Genomic DNA, 16485 nt, shown 5'->3' with positions numbered 1-16485 from the left:
TTCCTTCTGTTGACACTTGTCATGTGGGACTCACATCAATAGCATACTATATGCTTGTCACGCTCTTTAAAAAATTGGGCAACACACAAATTGACATGTCACCTCAATGTGTCTATATGACACAATAAACATCATCTTGGAGGGTTCAAATGGTTGGAAGGTCTAAAAGAATTTCACGGATAAGTTCGAGAGTCTGTCAATGACTTCAGTCATTAGCATAACCAAATACTACTCCAAACATGAAAAACTAAGATGCTCATGAATTATCCAAGAGCAAATCAATTGTGATCTTTCACTTTTAACCTTCTACATTACTTTCCTATTTTGCTTCTTTCAGCAAGGAGAGTTTTCCATTTGGGGGGAGGGGTGGGGGGGGGGGGGGTGGGGGGAAGGGGGGGGGGGATTGGTTGTGTGGCAAGAAATAAAAGTATCTAAATGATCGGCTACCATTTTTGATATGATGACAACATGAGAGTTAAATGACGAAATATGGTGAATACACATTCGTATAGCGGATCTCAATTTATTTGGATCGAGGCATAGTTATTATTGTTGATAGGGAATGGATGTATTTAATTAACTTATTTTTTACATTTTTGACGAAATATGATTATTTCAACTTTTTTGGAGCTGAAGCCTAGTTATATCCTTGGAATGACAATAATATAAGTTGAGCTTAATCAAAAAACACAATCGGTAATGATTTATATAGCCGATTTTAACTTGTCTGAAATTGAAATATACTTATTGTTGTTGTTGGGTGGAATGGAGGAAAAGGACAACTCGGCAGGTGTTTGAAGCATCATGCAATTAATTTTTAACAAAATAATATCATAGCCTGCCCATGTGGGACGCTTGTTTTCCCCATATTTTCTCGAAATTTGAACCTCAATATACCTCAGTGTTGAACTTGGCTCCAAACTCCAAAATAACCATGAAATGCCATCACATGTATTTCAATTAAGCCAGACAAATAGTTGGTACGTGCTTGGACAAGTTGAAAAAAAAAAAGACGTTTGCAGTTGAAGCTAATAAAGAATTTCACCGGGTGTCTTTATAAGAGGGCAAGAGATTTCATTTCCTCTCGTTTAAGGATTGGTGTTTAACTTTGACCGCGTTAAATAAATTTGTGCAATAGTCACCTCCACGATACAAACTGCCAGAACTTGATCTTGTTTTTCTCCTCCTAAATCTTGTAATAAATTATGAACATACACACCTAAATTTGTTGAGCTTGAAATGTTTTTTCCTAGAAGATAAAATGTGTGTTGATTTTAGGAGATTTTGATTGAATCTTCTAATCACTATAAATTGTTGATGTTTGTAGTTAGAATGTTGAATATCAAAATTGGAGTTGATTTGAACAAATTTGGATTAATTTTGAAGCAAAAATGTGATGGCGAAATTTCACATAAACTTCTGGTGATCCGCCAGGAATTAATTGTTAACAACTTAGTTCCAAAGTTGCGACACATTTTTTGTACTAAACTCCTAATGATTCGCTTAAAGCGCCATAACAAGTCCATCCAAACTCCTGGTGAATCCACCAAAACATTTTTGTACTAAACTCCTAGTGATCCGTGAGAGTTCTGGTAAACTCATCCATAAGAAATTCTTGGTGATCCGCCATGACATTTTTGTATGAAACTCCCAAAGATCTGCCATGAATTGTAGCAAGGCAGGTCTTCTAACCATCCGCCAGAAATTGACTCCAACTTCTAGTTAGGAGGCTATTTTCGCGCAACTTATTTAAGGGGGTCAAAAGTTAAACAACAGCGTCAAAATAGCTTATTTGCGTAAATCTCCTGAAAGTGTTGGTGACTGTCGAAACCAAAGGTAAATTTTGTAAAACCAAAAGGTAAATTTTAAGAATATACTTACAAAGAAAAACAGATGTTGTAACTCAGCCTGGCACAGTCACTTGAACATAATGATACATCTTGTACTGAAAAACACTTACAAGATAGAAAGAACACATATCAAACAATTTTGAACCAACATGTACAACTTATAAACACAACATACAACAAAGTATTCACAACTTAATGAAGCATAAAATTTCCAGACCCCAAAAAAAGAAACCTATATATATATGAATACAGCGTGTTAGAACTTCCTTTAAGTTCAACCTTCAACAGTGACTTGAGCTATTGGCATAACAACAACATTTGACCGTTGCTGTGCATTGTCATCTATTGGATGCACCTCGGACTTTTCATCAGGTTGTTCGAGCATTTCTTGTGATTTCTCTTGACAAATATTCTCATTCAACGCCTTTGCTTCAGCGGGTTTTGATTTTGTTACAACAGTTTTCCCTTTAGTTTTACTAGTTGAGGAATTTTTCATTGGCTTCTTGGTTTCAATAGGCTTCCCCCCTTTTGAAACACCGGTAACTTTATCGCTAGTTGACAGCAAAGCCCCGGGTGACTTTACCTGTTCTTTGACGAGTCTTGGACTGAAACACGATCCTCCACTTTCAGAGCTGTTGTTTGTTGTTGATTGGGAGTTTTTGTTTCTTCCAAGCTTAGGAGATACAGCACGTGTTGTCGGTATCTGTATAAGACGACATGATGAATCATGAAAAACCTCAATTCTGTTAGTTAGCATATGTGGTAACTAAATAAGGTTTGTGCAGAAGCTTTCAGGTATCATAGAAAATGCATAACTACTTATTCGTTGATGGTTGTCAATGTGCGATACTATCTACAATATCATTTCAGAGGCCGTGTGCAATCGGGCACATTTGAGTTTTGAATGTTACCTCTAAGAGTACTATATATATCATGCTAACGAGCAACCATATCTACGAGCTTTGAACTTATAAGGATTTCCGGCAGTGCCATGCTAGCGAATTGTTCTCCAATCTTTTCACTTCATCATAAACACACTTAAGAATTGCATAGTAATGAAATCAGCATCTTTTTAGCGCTGCTAATCGAGGTCAAGAATTTGTATTACCAAAAACCTACTGATGATACGTATTACATTAGTTGGAGGCACCTTTTTTTTCCTTAAAGGGGGAATGGAGACCCCTATTTCAAATCCCTGCTCTCTCACCAGTTGCGTTGCTTGGACTCTCCAAAAATTTTGTTTTATGCGTGTCGGATCCTCCAAAAGTACTCTACTTTTGAAGGATCCAACACGTACCCGTCGGTATTTTTGAAGAGTCCGAGCAACACATCTCACCAGATTTGCCCTCAATCATCTATTAGAAAGACGTAACGAATGGGACACGTTATGGGGAACTTGAACATGTAGAAATACTAGTACAAATCAGCAGTTATGCTAAAAACCTTATGCACCCCTTTCCTTCATCTAGAGCTCCCAATGCCCCCAACCCATGAGGGCATCCTGTAAGGGGCAACAGGGGCGGAGCCAGGATCAGGATTTGAAGCTTATGGCTTCATCATTTTAGTCCTTTTGAGTTACCGGGTTAAATGAATTTCTTAAGACAAACAGGGTTTCAACAAAAATTAATGGGTTCTACTGGACCCGCTTACTACACTCTAGCTCTGCCCCCAGCGGGGCGGATCCTTTGCATGGCCTATGTCTATGCCATCACTATGAACTACTATCTCAAAAGGATTTCCTAAAGTAAAAAATGCTCCACTAGAAATTACGTCTTGCTAATTTCTGAAGCTCACACTACAATCTTGTAATGTCAATTTGCAGAAGATGAAGATTTTTCTCCACGAGAGGACGTCAAAGCTAACACACATTAATGTGTTTTCTGAAAATAAGTAACCAGTGTGTCAACAAAAAACATCCCCGTTCTGTTTTTGAATTAAGCAAAATTTTGACATGAGACATGAGATCTAAGATCAATACTTTTACCTTTCGGAGTTCAACTTTTGGAGGGGGTTCTTTGTAAAAGTTTGGCATTGGTGTAGCTTTAAATTTCAAGCTCTTCCTCAATTGCTTTATCTCCGCCTCTTGGTTTTCCTGTATCAATTTTATTTTAAAAAAGGCTCAGGCGAGACTACATTTTAAATAGTTAACCGGGAAAACTCAATATATTTTGAACCAACCTTGGATTTTGCTTGCAGGTTATTCTTTTCCTCTTCCTTTGCCTGTATCTTCTCTTCTATCTTCGCCAAGAACTAACGAAGAAAGAAACATTTCGCTTAAACTTTGAATATTAAGTCACATTTCTTCACTGGTAAAGAGGAAAAAGGGGAAGAACTACAAACCTCCTTCCGCTTCTCGGCACGTTCTTCCAACCTGAAGGAAAATCCAGCGATACTGGCCCTTCGTTGCCCACGAGGAGTGGTACTCCTGGTAACAAAGAAGTAAAAGTAGTAAATTTAATTGGCCTAGAACATCAAAAATTGGATCAACAGAATGACGATAGTGCAAAAACAAAAACAGTACGAGGAAGTAGTAGAACGAGCATCTTCATCCTCTTTGAGAGGCAATGCAGCTTTAGTAGGTTTTTTGTTTTCGTCATTTGATCTGCAGTAGAAAGAAATAACTTAACAGAAGAAATATTCCTTGTGAACGACACATAATATAAAGTAAAAAATTTCGACACGCTAAAGGCTACAAGTGTAGACCAAAAAAAATCTTCATGAAAAATGCAAAGCAACAAATTCCCTTACACTTCAGATGTAGCTTTCTTTGCACTTCCATTGGCCGAAAGAGACTTCCCGGACTGATAGAGAAAAAACATGTTAGAGAAACAGCAAGATAAAGAATCCATTAAACAAGGCAAAGGCAATGTACTATGAGTAGGGGTCACAAAATTAGCCCATAAAAACATGCCCCGCCCAACCTGCCCAAGTTTGGGCTGATCATTGACCCGCACATTTATACTCTCAGCCCATCAGTCCAACCCATTTCAGCCCATCAAAAAATGGGCTGATCTGTTACTCAAATTGACCCATGAGAAATCTTATCAACAATTTTAAAAGAACATTTTTTTTTATTTGGTATTTTCAGGCCAACCTGCCCATTTGACAACCATAAGTCTATACCTTAGACTGACGGAGGCCGGGGACGGCTGCAATAGTTGTCCTTCTGCTAGTTGCAACATCTCCGTTTGCGTTTGCATTCTTCAAGATTCTGGAAGATACGCCCTTGCTAGACGGATTCAAACTAGAAGCCGATGATCCCTTTGTCTCATTTTTAACCCCCTTTGTTTTCAATTCCTTGGCATCTGATATCTTTGGATACACATCGATGCTCTTCCTCATTACATCGGAACTAACGCCTCGTGCAGGGAATGACAGACTTTGAGAAATACTCGCCTTTTTCGAACGAGTCAATGCAGCTGTGCCTCTTGAACTAGCTTGATCTTTCACCATCTTATTGTTCTTTGTAGCACCAGTAGCAAGCTTTTTTTGACTTGACACTTTGCTCTTCGGAACATTTCGAGACAGTTCAGTTTTCACTACAGATACATTAGGTGCTTCATCAGCCTTTTCTTCATTTGCATTATTGGTTTTTTCACTAACATTCTCCTCCTCCTTCACATCCACATTCTTTTCAGGCACAAGAAGTTTTTCCTCTTCAACCGGAACCCCATTTTCAGATTCCATTTATCCAAAATATCTGAAGTAACACAAAGAAAAATCCATGAGAAAAATTGAAACTATAAGTTGAATCAACAACTGTAAGAAAAACTACACAACCCTAAATACTGAAAAGAACTTCACAAAAAAGTCACTTTCTTCTAAAAATATCTTCAAAGAAAATGACAAAATACATAAATATGATGAAAAAGAAACATACCCCATATACCCCATATGACAATTTTCAATCTTTGTTCTCAAATAACCACAATTTTCAACCATAAAGAAACTTGACACTATAAATTCAAACAAACAATTCAAGAACCAACCAAACAGGGCATAAAGGGTAAACAAATCCCACTTCCTAGAAGCAAAAAAATGGAATACCCACATCATAAAATCACATAAAAGTAACAAAAATACAAAGAACTTCACAAACTAGCCACTTTCTTCTCAAACAAAATATTCAAAGAAAATGACAAAACAAATATATATGAGGAAAAAGAAACACAACCCATATTACAATTTTCAATCTTTATTCTCAAATAACCACAATTTTCCATCATCAAGAAACTTGACAGTGTAAATTCAAACAAACAATTCAAGAACCAACCAAACAGGGCATAAAGGGTAACCAAATTCCACTTCAACGGACTAACTGAAGACCTACAAGTCAGTCGTGAACTCCAAGCACCCAACCATGTTAAAATTTGGTGTTTTTCATTTTCTTTATTTTCGGGTTTGCCTCTTTTCGACATAACAATTATGGGTTTGATAGAACCTACTAACTTTGGCTTAAACACTGTAGTTGTGTTAAAAAATTCATTTAATATATACAAATAATCTAGTCAATACCCACTAAGCAAAACGTATTATGTTTCAGAACCCATAAACTAAAAACCCTCGATCCGCCTCAACTTCAAGGGTATTCAACTTTGTCCAATACACAGCAAATAACCAGAATTTTCAACCATCAAGAAACTTGACACTGTAAATTCAACAAACAATTCAAGAACAAACCAAACAGGGCATAAAGGGTAAGCAAATCCCAGTTCCTAGAAGCCAAAAAAAAAAAGGGAATACCCACACCATAAAATCCCATAAAAGGGAGAAAGAACTATACTTCCATACCAAAAGAACTTCACAAACAAGCCACTTTCTTCAAAGAAAATGACAAAACACATTAATATGATGAAAAAGAAACACAACCCATATGACAAAATTCAATCCTTATTCTCAAATAACCACAATTTTCAACCATCAAGAAACTTGACACTGTAAATTCAATTCAAGAACCAACCAAACATGGCATAAAGGGTAACCAAATTCCACTTCCCATAAACATAATAAGGAACGCCAACATCATAAAATCACATAAAAGTAACAAAGATCCAACAGAAATGAAGAATAGTACAAAATTTGAGTAAAGATAAGTGAAAAGTACAGTCTTGAAAAACCTGGATTATTCCTTCTTGCCCAAAAAATATTCAAAGAAAATGACAAAACACATGTATATGATGAAAAAGAAACACAACCCATATGACAAAATTCAATCTTTATTCTCAAATTACCACAATTTTTAATCATCAAGAAACTTGACACTGTCAATTCAATTCAATAACCAACCAAACAGGGCATAAAGGGTAAGCAACTCCCACTTCCCATAATCAAGAAATGAAATACCCACATCATACAATCACACAAAAGTAACAAAAATACAAAGAACTTCACAAACTAGCCACTTTCTTCTCAAAAAAAAATATTCAAAGAAAATGACAAAACAAATATATTTGAGGAAAAGAAACCCAACCCATATGACAAATTCAATCTTTATTCTCAAATAACCACAATTTTCAACCATCAAGAAACTTGATACTGTAAATTCAATTCAAGAACCAACCAAAAAGGGCATAGAGGATAAGCAAATCCCACTTCCTATAAGCAAAAAATGGAATACCAACATCATAAAATGACATAAAAGTAACAAAAATACAAAGATCCAACAAAATTCAATAGTACAAAATTTGAGTAAAAAAACAGTGAAAAGTACAGTCTTGAAAAACCTGTATTATTCCTTCTTGCCAAAAAAAAAAAAAAATTCAAAGATATATGATGGAAAAAAACACAACCCATATGACAAAATTCAACCTTTATTCTCAAATTACCACAATTTTCAATCATCAAGAAACTTGACACTGTCAATTCAATTCAATTCAAGAACCAACTAATCAGGGCATAAAGGGTAACTAAATCCCACTTCCTAGAAGCAAAAAAAGGAACAACCCCATCATAAAATCACATAAAAGTAACAAAAATACAAAAAACTTCACAAACTAGCCACTTTCTTCTCAAAAAAAAATCTTCAAAGAAAATGACAAAACACATTAATATGATGAAAAAGAAACACAACCCATATGACAAAATTCAATCTTTATTCTCAAATTACCACAATTTTTAATCATCAAGAAACTTGACACTGTCAATTCAATTCAATAACCAACCAAACAGGGCATAAAGGGTAAGCAACTCCCACTTCCCATAATCAAGAAATGAAATACCTACATCATACAATCACACAAAAGTAACAAAAATACAAAGAACTTCACAAACTAGCCACTTTCTTCTCAAAAAAAAATATTCAAAGAAAATGACAAAACAAATATTTGAGGAAAAAGAAACACAACCCATATGACAAAATTCAATCTTTATTCTCAAATTACCACAATTTTCAATCATCAAGAAACTTGACACTGTCAACTCAATTCAAGAACCAACCAAACATGGCATAAAGGGTAACCAAATTTCACTTCCCATAAACATAATAAGGAACGCCAACATCATGAAATCACATAAAAGTAACAAAGATCCAACAGAAATGGATAGTACAAAATTTGAGTAAAAATAAGTGAAAAGTACAGTCTTGAAAAACCTGTATTATTCCTTCTTGCCAAAAAAATAAATTCAAAGAAAATGACAAAACACATTAATATGATGAAAAAGAAACACAACCCATATTACAAAATTCAATCTTTATTCTCAAATTACCACAATTTTCAATCATCAAGAAACTTGACACTGTCAATTCAATTCAAGAACCAACCAAACAGGGCATAACGGATAAGCAAATCCCACTTCCTATAAGCAAAAAATGGAAAACCAACATCATAAAATGACATAAAAGTAACAAAAATACAAAGATCCAACAAAATTCAATAGTACAAAATTTGAGTAAAAAAACAGTGAAAAGTACAGTCTTGAAAAACCTGTATTATTCCTTCTTGCCAAAAAAATAAATTCAAAGAAAATGACAAAACACATTAATATGATGAAAAAGAAACACCACCCATATTACAAAATTCAATCTTTATTCTCAAATTACCACAATTTTCAATCATCAAGAAACTTGACACTGTCAATTCAATTCAAAAACCAACCAAACAGGGCATAAAGGGTAACTAAATCCCACTTCCTATAAGCAAAAAATGGAATACCAACATAATAAAATCACATAAAAGTAACAAAAATACAAAGATCCAACAAAAATTGAGTAAAAAAACAGTGAAAAGTACAGTCTTTGAAAACCAAAAAATAGCAAAGGAGTAAATAGTACCTTTTGTGTGGGGTTTTTGAGTGTTGATTGGTGGCAAAATTTGTGCTTTTATTGAATGGTACAAATCAATTATGATTTCAAGAATTCAAAATGCTAACTTTGGAATGTAAAGTTGGTTAGAAATAGTAGAAAACAGAGGACAGACAGAGATGATGGGGGTGTTCAATGGGAGTTAAAAAACAATAAAGGGTCTGTTTGGAAAGCCACCTGGTAATTGGAATTGGTGTAATTACTACCCTAGTAATTACACAGCCTAGTAATTACACAGTATTGTAATTATAATGACTTGTTTGTTTGTCATAATGTAATTACAGTATAATTACAAGCGTGTTGTTTGGTTGCACAAGTGTAATTACACAGTTAGTTTAATTTTAAATAAAACTTCACTATAAAAAAATTAAAATTAATATTTAAAAAATATGTGCCTTTATACATGATATTAAATTAACTATTTAATAACACATTATTTCTTGAAAATATGTTAATTAATAATCATATATTTGTAACTAATATTGTAAAAAATAGTTGATATATAATTTCAAATTAATAATATTTTTATTTTAATTGATTATAAATACTTTTTTTGTGAGAACATCATGGGATTTGATGTTGTGAAAAAAAAAGAATATTTATAAATATAATGCCACAATATTATTCAAATGTTTAACAAAAATTCTATCAATTATAAGTGAAAAATAAACAACAAGCAATGTGAAATAACAAGTCAATAGTATTAAAACAAATAAATTAAAGTAAAAAATATAACCTAAATTCAAAATCCAAAAGAAAGTTTTTTAACATAATACTCTTATGTCAAATTCCAACATTACATAAGTAAGTTCCAACGTAACATAAGTAAATACTCCTATAATTCAAAAGAAAGGGAAAATATAAGTCTATAATCACATTCACAACGAAATTATACTTTAATAACGTCACTGATTATATGTCAAGTTTGTTAATGACTCATTCTTTCTAATATTAAGAGATGTAGTTTCAAAAATTAGAATAATAATACTGTCATGCTAAATGAATAAAATAAAAAAAATAAAAAAATACGAGCAATTACATGGAACCACAAGAAGTAAAGGTTGGAAATGAGAAGAAAGGAAATGAAATATAAATAATATAAAAATAAAAAAATATTTTAAAAAATAAAAATAATTAAAAAGTAAAAATAAAAAATAAATTAATTAATAGAAATAAAAAAAATAAATTAGAAAATCAAAGAAATTAAAATAAAAGAAATAAAATAAAATAAAAAAGAAATAAACAAAAAAGTAACTGTGTAATTACAGGGTGTAATTACACTCAATTCTCAGCCCCCCCTTGAGAATTGGAGAGTGTAATTACACCCTGTCAATTACACTCAATTCCCACCTAACTGTGTAATTACCTGGTCAAACAAACAGGCCAAACTGTGTAATTACACCCAATTACATCCAATTCCAATTACCTGGGTGGCTTTCCAAACAGGCCCTAAAAGAGAAGTTATTTTTTCTTTTTCATTTTTAGGGGATAAAATTATAGATTTGATTCCATTGGGTAAATCTTAGAATGACTAAAATAACCTTTATTAAGAGGCGGAATCGGGATTTAAAGTTTATGTGATTTACTTTCTTTGAGCGGAGGGTCTATCGGAAATAATATCTCTACCTTTCCCAGACCCCAGTTGTGTGATTACACTGGGTATGTTATTGTTGTTGTTGTAATTAGGATTTGAAGTTTATGTGTTCACGGTTTTAGTGTTTTTAAGTTAATGAGTTCTAAATTAATAATCTGTACATATTATATGAATTTCTTAAGACAAATACAAAATTTGAACTAAAATTGTTAGTTCTACAAAACCCGCTTAATGCACTCTAGTTCTGCCCTTGCCTTTATTTCTATCTTGTTTGCGAATTAAGTGTGTAATCGATTTTTCGATTTGAATTTTCAATTTTCCATTTTACTAAGTTTCATCTAATCTGAACCAAAATGAAGTGATTTGTTTTTTTTTTTTTTTCAGGTTTGATTTTTCGATCATTTGATTGTGTCATATAAGGTAATGCGAATCTAATATAATCGAATAGCATATTTAAATGACATAGAAATAAATATTATTTATAAAGAATGAGAAGTAAATAATATCATTTTTCAAAAATATCTAAATTCGATTCAATTTAATGTTTCGATTTGATGGGAATAATGCCCGCTCCTAGTCTTGTTGAGCTAAAAGAAGAAAGTGAGAGTGAAACTTTTTACGATGCTAACTTTACTAAACATAAAAGAACGAGCAGAGAATATTCAATAATCTCTACTGTTATTTATGCAGAGATTTATAATGCATCATTTATTTATGTCATGAATAAAAATATATAGATTGTTATACAATAAATAATAATTTGAGGATGGATTTGGCTATCTTAAGAGTAATTTTTGTATTTAAAACCCTAAATCATCTCTGCTACGTTCAAAAGTAAATATGTTCAAAAGTAAATATGTTCTGTTCTTTGGTTAAAAGTTTCAACATAGATTCTGGCCTAACTTACACTCGAAATAGCAAAAAATGATATATTACTACTATATATAAGCAAGAATAGGGAGTTTTTTGTAGTCCTCCCAAGATTATTTTTGTAATTTTTTAGAGCTACTTTTATAGGTGACATGTGTTTTTCATTTGTTGTTCAACTTTAAGAGTTTGTCTTATTTCTCTTTTATGTTGCCCTTGATTTAGTTTAATATTACTTTAATTGCCATCACATAATTTGGTAAATAAGGAGAAAAAAAAAATACTTTTGAGATTTTTTGCAAGACTCTAATTCAATCTCCACCATCCACCCCCCCCCCCCCCCCCCCCCCCACACACACACACACAAAACCCGCACCAACTCTTTTGTGTTGCATGTATTGGTGTTTAATCACTAATTTTCTACGCGGTAAAAAAGATATGTGCTGCTTTTTTATTTACTTATAAGCTTTTGTCAACAAAAAACTAATCTTAAAAATATAATAATTCACGTAGGAGTGCAATTATTCATCTTTTTTTTGTGTAATTTTCAAATATATAAATTTTATTTTAATGATTATAAAGTACTATAAGTCCACATAGTTAGTAATTTAAAATATTAAAAAAATTAGAAGAAATAGTAAAAGAAAAATGGTCTGACTACCCAAAGGAACCTTCACACAAAATGAGAAGGAAAGAACACTTTTTTTTCCTTAACAAAAAAATGAAATCAAGAAACATATTACACTATGCCATAATAAATCTACTAAGACATATCAGACATTGCATATTCATTACTTAATGATTCCGTCTTTTATTACTAATATAGATATTTACAAGTCTATTTATAGATCTTATTCTTCTATCTTAAGCTTAAAAAATATAGATTCCGCTAACAATATTGTTTGTGGCATTCCTCTAAAAAATTTAAAATTTAACATTACTATGAATAATGCACGCTCCTAGTCTTGTTGAGCTAAAAGAAGAAAATGAGAGAGTGAAATTTTTTATGATGCTAACTTTCCTAAACATAAAAGAACAAGCACAGAATATTCAATAATCTCTACTGTTATTTATGCAGAGATTATAATACATCATTTATTTATGTCAGTGAATAAAAATATGTAGTAGATTGTAATACAATAAATAATAAGTTGAGAATGGATTTGCCTATCTTAAGAGCAATTTTTTTTATTTAAAACCCTAAATTATCTTCTGGTACGTTCAAAAGTAAATATGTTATGTTTTTTTGTTAAATTCTGGTCCAACATACTCTCAAAATGGCAACAAATTATAATTTATTTATGTCAGTGAATAAAAATATGTAGTAGATTGTAATACAATAAATAATAAGTTGAGAATGGATGTGCCTATCTTAAGAGCAATTTTTTTTATTTAAAACCCTAAATTATCTTCTGGTACGTTCAAAAGTAAATATGTTATGTTTTTTTGTTAAATTCTGGTCCAACATACTCTCAAAATAGCAACAAAAAATGAAGGAATATATATATATATATATATATATATATATATATATATATATATATATATATGTCACAATAATATTAAATATCAGTAGCTAATTGTCTACAATAATGGATAATTGTCGTTGTTATTATTAATTTTGTTCCAAAGGTCAGCATGTGGAGAACACGTTAGTGGTAATCTAATATCCATGACAAGAGGAGTATAAAAGATTTTTCCAAAATAAAAGATTAGGTAATATTAATATATAATTAGTCAATGTTTTCATTTTGTTGGACAAGGTCTTGCAAATTTTCTAATTATTAATTTCTTGAGATGCTCATACTATTTGATGACATAAGAATCCTAAGAAAACAAGGAATCCTATCTATATCTTACTATAATAAGTTAAAAAATATGATTTGTATAATTGCATATCTTGAATAAGGTAAATCAGTTGTTTTAAATCTTCTTGTTGATTCAATCACATGCTAACAACCGGCAAGAGAACCACCGAAGATTACATGGGATGAATATGATTTCTTCTTTTTTTTATCATAGGTTTCGAACTCAGATTTTGGGTATGGAATTTTTTTTAGTAGGGAATGAGTCTTCCAGCTACTCGAATTTAAATTAATCGGGGCTCGAATACGAATACAGGACACATGTCGGAAACCAAAACAACAAAAAAACAAGGAAGAGATATACCAGTCCAACACCAAGGAATGTGATAAGATGGATCGAATTCCTCAATCGTTAACTGGAGGGCTCAAGTTCAAACCCTCGAAATTGAGAAAATTCATAATAGTGAGCGCTTCCCTTTTTAATGTACCATATGTAACACAGATTTAAATTAGCCGAATCAATAAAACTCGAAAATGAGATAATTGTTTAAAAAGAACAAGCAAGAGATATTGTCAACTATGTTATTATATCTTTAAAGACTTGGCACACTATAGAACTTTCTATTTGAAATAATAATGCCAACCCTCATCACAATCTTATCTACTGAAGAAGGTGGTAATTGTATGTTTTCTGTTTGGAATAAATGGAGCAGAAATGTTTGACACCAACATTTTGTTGAGTTGATAGTTTCTTTTCTTAGAATTTAATAAAAGCCAATTCATAGATGACAAAAATTTGGACCACAATTCCATTTAGCAATAAACATCCTTAGCTTTGACATATTAATTATCATGAAGTATAATACTAACTTTTAAACAATGAGCAATTTGAGTATAATTTTAATCCATTAGTTTCCTTAAGAGTAAATTCTAAATTAAAGTATAATTATCCCCTTGTATTCCTAAGAACAAATTATGAAAGTATACGAACGAATTTTGCCTAATTTAGCACCACAAAAGTAGCTTAATTAGATGGAGCTCAAAACCAAGACCATTTTACCAAAATAAATCCTCTTAAAATGTTTAGCATTTCCTGGTTTTAAAGCATGATTCAATAAACCTTTCTCTATTACTAAAGGTTGTAGCGTGGCGATAAGTATCCCACCATTCTTAATTATATATTTCAGGTTTGAATCTCAGAAATGGAATCGATTTTGGTAGATAGAGAGCGTTCTATCCTTCAAAGTGAAATTTTCCGACGCAGATTCAAATTAATTGAACCCTAAAATAGGTACCGTAGACAGACTGTGGATTCAATTTTCTTTCTTCCCCATACCCTTTCTTCTGCCCCTTTGTTGATCCTCTATGTATTTTCTTTTAAATCACCTCTATAGTCAATTTGAGTATGTCCAGAAGGTAACAACAACAACAACAACATACACAGTGTAATTCTACAGATGGGGGTTTGTAGTGAATAGAATGTACACAAACTTTACCTCTAACTTTGTGGGGTAGAGAAACTATTTCTGATATACCCTCAGCTCAAGAGAGGTGATAAGTATTTCTTAATTTCTAATTAGAGGTTCTGGTTTCGTACTCTGAAAATGGATCGTCTTTGATAGAGTATGATTCACACTATTATAAGACTTTTCGATTTGAATTCAAATTAGTCGAGCCCCAAAACGAGTACCAGACAACACATCGGACAAAAGCTTGGTTTTGGAAGGGCTTGTCGTGTATGGAGCCGACGTCGCCCGACGTGTAGAACGTGATTGGGTCCCAAGTTTCTCTATTTGGGCCCCAAAAATCAATGTGTTCCAACTACCGTTTCGACGTGAGCTGTCAGAACGTGCCGGGACTTTGATCCAACGGCTAATCTTTAAGTTTGGACACATCTCAGCCGTTGATTTAGGATCAAATCATTTTTGCCGTTTTGAAGAATTGGAGCAGTATGGGATTTTGTATGTAATACGTTGTATTCACACGATTTATTACTATTAAATTAGGAGGAGATAATTTAATTGGAATTATTATCAATTAATAGAAAGTTTCTAATTTTATATTTTAGTTAGTTTATTTTTATGTCAAAAGAGGAAAACAGAGATTCCATTTACGAGGAAGATATGAAATATATACGACTATCTCACTCCTTTTTCCTTTCCACAGACCTTGTTTAATTCATTAAAAAAAATAAAAAAAAATTGTAAAATTCGTCGTTAATCTATCGTTAAATAATTTGTATGATGTTTTATTATTCTTTGCATGAGGGTCAATCAAACTAATGTTCGGTGTGATTTCGGACATAAAATCTTTAAATTTTTATTAAAACTTTTTGCATATTTAAAAATTACATAAAAAGTACTCCAAGTTACTACAGTTAAGAATTCAGAATATTTAAAATGTATTAGAAAAAATTATGGTCAAAAAAATTATTCTTTGACTATTGAAATTGTACCTAAGACAAACAAATTGATGCATAGAAAATATCTAATTTAACATGAGATAACTTATGCAGGATTAACTTTTACCAGCAAATGTGAACTTTTATATTATAAACTACATATTATAATTTGAACTCAGTAAACCAAATATTCATCAGAATGGTATGTACTTTATTCAGTGATTATCAATTCTTTTATTATAATTCCAGCATAATTTTTTTCTCAAACCTAATGATCCCTAAGCATTAATCATTTTTCTTCAATTATACCAAACAACAAGACAAAAATGAACAAAAAGACAAGCTTCCCTCACCCCAAAAAAATTTAAAAAAAATGGAAGAAGAAAGAGATGTAAGATGAAAACAAAAAGTTTTCCATAATGGAAAAGAGAAGCATTGAGAAAGGCCAATGGTTTTAAAGGCACATGATAATTTGTCTTCATTCATAACAATACTTTCCAAATGACAACTAGAATAACTTTGACATCCCTCATGTTCTTGAATTATTTGTACCTATTTATTGTCGCTTGTCATTTGATGTCGGTACTTATTATGTCGCTTTGAATAATTGGATTTTGCGCTGCGTAAGGCCCAATAAAAGAAGAAGCGTTTCTTACAAAATGTTGTTT

General features: G+C 32.0%; 1 protein-coding gene across 2 annotated transcripts; it reads right to left on the bottom strand.

Moving 5' to 3' along the window:
* Positions 1 to 1921: 1921 nt before the first annotated feature.
* On the bottom strand, positions 1922 to 9288 carry LOC132625949 (protein WVD2-like 4). Of its 2 annotated transcripts, XM_060340620.1 has the most exons (8): positions 9121 to 9288; positions 4974 to 5550; positions 4599 to 4651; positions 4372 to 4452; positions 4191 to 4275; positions 4029 to 4100; positions 3835 to 3942; positions 1922 to 2553 (listed from the first exon to the last, which is right to left on the bottom strand). In XM_060340620.1, exons 2-8 carry the CDS (start codon positions 5535 to 5537, stop codon positions 2125 to 2127), a joined length of 1392 nt encoding a protein of 463 aa, XP_060196603.1. In that variant the 5' UTR covers positions 5538 to 5550; positions 9121 to 9288; the 3' UTR covers positions 1922 to 2124. The 2 variants fall into 2 exon arrangements, with proteins under 2 accessions (XP_060196603.1, XP_060196604.1); XM_060340621.1 differs by lacking the exon at positions 9121 to 9288 and having other exon boundaries at positions 4974 to 5621.
* Between the last annotated feature and the right edge of the window lie 7197 nt (positions 9289 to 16485).

This window comes from Lycium barbarum, chromosome 2 (genome assembly GCF_019175385.1).
Source record: "Lycium barbarum isolate Lr01 chromosome 2, ASM1917538v2, whole genome shotgun sequence".
NCBI classification, from domain to species: domain Eukaryota; kingdom Viridiplantae; phylum Streptophyta; class Magnoliopsida; order Solanales; family Solanaceae; genus Lycium; species Lycium barbarum.
The sequence above is the reverse complement of the archived record's forward strand: the minus strand, read 5'-3'. Positions and strand labels throughout refer to the sequence as shown.

Excerpts from the sequence above, each read along its gene's own strand:
- LOC132625949 (XM_060340620.1), bottom strand. The coding sequence starts at position 5,537 with ATGGAATCTGAAAATGGGGTTCCGGTTGAAGAGGAAAAACTTCTTGTG. Across the intron at positions 4,453-4,598 it reads AAGAAAGCTACATCTGAAGT|ATCAAATGACGAAAACAAAA; the intron begins GTAAGGGAATTT and ends TTTCTACTGCAG. Across the intron at positions 4,101-4,190 it reads GTGCCGAGAAGCGGAAGGAG|TTCTTGGCGAAGATAGAAGA; the intron begins GTTTGTAGTTCT and ends TTTCTTCGTTAG.